The following is a 4,871-nucleotide window of genomic DNA, read 5'->3' as shown; positions in this document are numbered from 1 at the left end:
GGGCTTAATTAAGACACCGGTTTGCTAGCAATCTGATAATTGTTGCGATGTTGCTTTTGCGTTGCTGTAAGTGTGATGGGAAGCCGTGGCGGCGGCAACGCGTGAGGCAGAGCGGAGCGATCTTTTTCTCTCACTGGAGCTTACCTGTACCGTTACTTGGTCACTTTCCTCTCTTAGTTTATTTCGTCTATTTCCTTGTTTTCTGTGCGTATGATTTTGCTGACCTTTAATTCTGACACGTTTGTTCGTTTCAACTTCATCTACAATGTCTTCCAACTGCAATTGCTTTTGCTTTGGAATTTTGCTATCCCATTATTAATATTATTATTTTCTTCATTATTCCAACGCAATAACACTGAGCTTTGTCATTTCTTTATGCAGTCCTTCCTAACTGCATTGCTTTTTGCGTAGGGTAAATCCTTGTTGATAGGTGCACTGTGGAAGGTAGAAGCAACTTTGTACGGTTTCTTCTCTTTTCTGTATTATCAAGATAATGGGCTTTAGAATTTATGCTATTTTCCTTTGGTATGTGTGCAATGCATTTCTCTTGTACATCATGGCGACAACGGCTTGGAAGGAGGGAAAGGGGAATGTGCGGGCCTTGGTTTTTCACTCCACTAGTGCTTCATGACCTGGCATTGTGTCCTCTCTGGCAGTGTTCTGCATTGCTTTTGCAAGGCAGTTTCTCCTTATGGCAGTATAGAGTAAGACCGTGACGGCAAATAATGAGTGAGATTTAGGAAAGTGGGAATTGCTTCTTCCATCACGCCTTCTCTCTCATTGGGAGCAAATCCGCTGGAGCTAGTGCTTGACCTCATCAGTGCCCCTGGAGCTGCCTTTGCCTCTGTGAAGTTGCTCTTGGTGAAGTCTACGACTGTTTCGCTGCCAAGGCAGGCGCAAAGGTAACTCTGTCCCCTTTTCGTGCTGCTGCTTTTTTCGAGAGACTTGTAAATCCTCCTTTGTGAGTGCGAATTCTTAAGTATCATATGCGGCATGTTCCAGCCTTTGCAGTTTTTTTCAAATGCCTCTGCCTAAGCACCTGTGAACGTGATCTTTTATTGCTCTGATTTGCTGAAAGGCATTATTTGTCAAGGTATTCAGTTTTGAAATCCATGTCATATTTGGTTGTTATGATTTTCATAAATTTGTCCAAGACATTGTTGACAGAAAATCTGTTTTCGCAGACAAGTAGATGTAAACACTAAAAGCTTTGCATGGTTTTTTTGGTGATTCCTATCATCTGTCTTGTAAGTGCTTGCTCCAAATTAATAAGTAGGATTTGGTTTCAAGGAAGTTCTTACATTTCCCCAACACGAAAAACTGCTTTTTTGTAAAATAAGTCTCGCGCTCATTGTATTTTGTAGGCACTGCCACCTATTACCAAACCAACCTCTTCCAGCAGTTAAAGGATTGTCGTGATGTATTGTGGCTGTATAAAAGTGGTGCTTTATAAAATGGTGCTGCTTTCATCATTTTAGCAGGTGTAGGCACAGCCTCACCTAACGTGGCGTCGAACTACAAGGAACCAGAGACCGGTGCTCTCTACCCTGATGGCCAGCTAGTGGACTCTGCGGGGATGAGCAGCGACCTTGTGTTCAATGTATACTTGGCACATGGCACATGTCAAATCAAACGGCCTTACCTCTTCTGGATCAACTTGCGATTCACATCCTAGCGATTGCAATGAACGTAAACAAGATATTATTTCTCAATGTTAGCATAGTAAATACCACCAATAATAAACTTGCCACAATTATTCAATATTGCCTTCGCAATCATTGGTAGGGAATTCCACCTTGCTGAAGGCTGCTTCGCGAGCAAATTCTTACGTGCCTGTATGCCGGTGCCAATTATTCCCTGGACCTGTAAAACGACAAGAACTGTAGTTAATTGCGTCAATGTAATGACAAGTGCAGTTGTCTAATCTGCTGGGCAGCAGAGGAAGTTCTCGTGCTTTCCATCTGTTGCAACCGGTAGGAACTTGTAGAGCGCGTCCAGGTACCCCTTCAATGTGGGCCACTCGCTACTGTGTTTCGTGCTGCTTACACATTTTGAGGCTCTGATATTAAAAAACTGCATTTAAGCACAGTAACCGCATTTCGGGTTTACTCGCTGTGCAAAGTGAGGCCAACTGCCACAATTTCTGCACCACAGTATTCCACAATAATGCCCTGACCATTCGACTTGAGCCAATGGTTGGATTTTGAATGCCCAGTAGTAAATATCCAGCAGTTAGGCAAAGGTAAGAAAATAAGGACACACGGAAGCAATTACTCACCACATTGCAATGTATAGGCATAACAGATTCGTTCTTGAATCAGCAACAAATTGTTTGCACTCAAAATAAAACATGCTTTTAATTAATGGCGGAAACCCTCATTAGAATGGGGAGGAATTAATGACACAGACTTAATTTAGAAGATTTATTTTAGGGCGTAAACTTACAAGCCCTAGCTTAGTTGCAAATTTGAAACGCATTCTACTAATAATTTGGAATAGTTTTACACATAAATTATTTGAGGTGAATATTTTAAAGCGTATAATTGAGCACGACCACAGAACTGTTAAGAGAACTGTCCATTCGCTCTAAAAAGCAATCGGGTTTACCCTCATTTAGATTTTATCTGGTGTCTTTTTTGTGTGCTGACGGCGCATAGAAAAGGTGTGATTAAGATTAGCAGATGTAGTCCAGGTTATTTTAAAGGTGCGGTATTTGGAATAGTATATGCAGGTCAAGGCAAAAAAATCAAACCAAACTGATAAAGCATCGCTGATTAATTACTTGCTGGTCGCTGTTTCCGATATTCTTACTACTAAATATTTACTCCGTAGCATGCTAAATGACGTTGCCACACGTTTAGAGTGGCGAAGTCTAGGTTATCGGTGTCATTATCTGTTAATTAATAACTTTAATATGAAAAAAGCAAAATCAGGCATTAAAATAAATATGACAAAATTCAAAAAAATTGTTTCTACATTTTGTTCATCAACTTTTTGTTAAACAGACGTTAGTTGGAATCATTTATAAAATGACAATATTAATTCTGTCGTAGCTAAGAGAAATGAGGACCTGCAGATGTCTCTATACGTTCTGCATTATTCAGGTGACGATGCTTGCAGCATACTTTCCTTAAGGCACAGGGTAACTGCAAACTACACTTTCACATAACGCCGTGTTTTGCGACTGTGTAAATGGATTGGCCTGGATTCTATCGAGGTTCCAAACAGGGTATTGAGGAAATGAACATCAGTAAGCGAGGTCTTGGATGCTGGTGCACCCCGCCTCACTCAATTTTATTCTCATACCTTCTACTACATTGGTAAATACAATACCACTAAAATCGTGGCCCGAATAACATGGTGGAAAGCTCACACGGACATTGAATCTTTTGCTACTAATAAGTCACCTTTTACACCATTTCCTTCTATACCTCTTTTACTAAGCAGTTAACCGCTCATTTAAAAAGACGTCAATTTATGCGCTCAAATACACTCCACACCTACAGCTACAACTGCGTGTACAATCAGTTTTACATGTGGCGCCTTACCTGTTCTAGGACATCACCGTTTATTGGCCGACTAGCTAATCATTTAAGTCGTTATCAATGAGGCAATAAGTCAAGTGCACCTCCAAATCACGTTCTGAAAAGTGTTTGAATCGCTCCTGAGCTGCTCGCAATCTGCACAAAATTTGCCACTCCAAATTTAACTCCGACGACAACTCTTCCCAATTCTTCATTACTCTTTTTGTCTACTATCAACTCTGCATTCGGCAATTCCATTGTCCAGCTCTTGGCTCTTTCAAACTCACTCAGTACAAGTAGATCTTGAGGTCCGCTTCCCTCTGGATGCATTAACACATGATTGTAGCCGTCTTCTCGTCCTATCAAAGCTATCTAGATAATTACTTTCACTGTCATCGAGAAAATTACAACTGGTACTGACTTAGTGATCCTATTCCTTCTTCAGGCATTCGTCCTCTATGCTAGCCACCAATCACCTATCCTTCTCTGTCATTGCATTCTCATCTGCCTCCGTTCCCCTAACTCCTCCAACCTGCATCCACAATCGCAATTAGTAACGGGTTATTCATCGCCCCGTCCTTTGACACCCACATCCTCCTGTTTCATGACCCCTATCGAATACAGACTACTACCAGCACAATTTTCTCTTAACAAAATTGTTGAAAATGTTGTTAAGTGTCTCCCTTCCCCTAACAGACTTCAGCCTTCAGTCTACTTCTTTTACTTACTGCTGATCATCCACATTTCCACACGTTCCCAGGTCTCATCCATATCAATCAGTTGGGTGTGTGGTCTGACCGACCAGTACTGCCGTGTGGGGTTTGATGACGACGGCGCTGAGTGATAAGGAAGGAGTTCAAGTGTGACCTCTCTGACTACCTGTCTATGAGCTGGTGGTCAGACATGCATGAACAGACGGAGAGGTGGAAGTTGTCATTCTCCTAGGTGACATGCACTCCCTATCCACTGTGTCAGTCGTGTTGTTATTGGAATTAAGGCTACCTCATTCTCAAATAAGACAACTTTGTGACATTGGGTTAGGTATGGAATACATCATAATTAAGAATACCTAGAGTTGAATGGACAATTGTTAGATTTATAGAAGCGAGAGTTCAATGAGGATGAGGGGGTGAGGTTAATAGGCTTGAAGAAAGCAGGGGCAATTAAAAACCGTGAGAAAATTTGTATGGTTCAGGCAAAATGAACTAACATTCATTGCATCAAAAGTTACTATTAACCTACGCACTAAAGTTAGTGGTCACCTCTTCCATCAAGGATTGCTACATCTTTGAATCTGTCATCGTAAACATCGCTGAACTTAACCTGATCCACAATCGAGTGATGGTT

At 41.4% G+C, this 4,871-nt stretch overlaps 1 protein-coding gene across 1 annotated transcript; it reads left to right on the top strand. All coding sequences in view use genetic code 11, as the record gives it.

Moving 5' to 3' along the window:
• Positions 1-556: 556 nt before the first annotated feature.
• EGR_10891 (hypothetical protein) lies at positions 557-1,675 on the top strand (the record flags this gene model as incomplete). Its single annotated transcript, XM_024500140.1, has 2 exons — positions 557-620; positions 1,479-1,675. The coding sequence occupies 2 exons, from the start codon at positions 557-559 to the stop codon at positions 1,673-1,675; spliced, it is 261 nt and encodes an 86-aa protein (XP_024345447.1).
• Positions 1,676-4,871: the final 3,196 nt, after the last annotated feature.

Source organism: Echinococcus granulosus (assembly GCF_000524195.1).
Source record: "Echinococcus granulosus chromosome Unknown EG_S00294, whole genome shotgun sequence".
Lineage (NCBI taxonomy): Eukaryota > Metazoa > Platyhelminthes > Cestoda > Cyclophyllidea > Taeniidae > Echinococcus > Echinococcus granulosus.
Note: the sequence above shows the minus strand (reverse complement) of the source record. Positions and strands in the feature narration are given on the sequence as shown.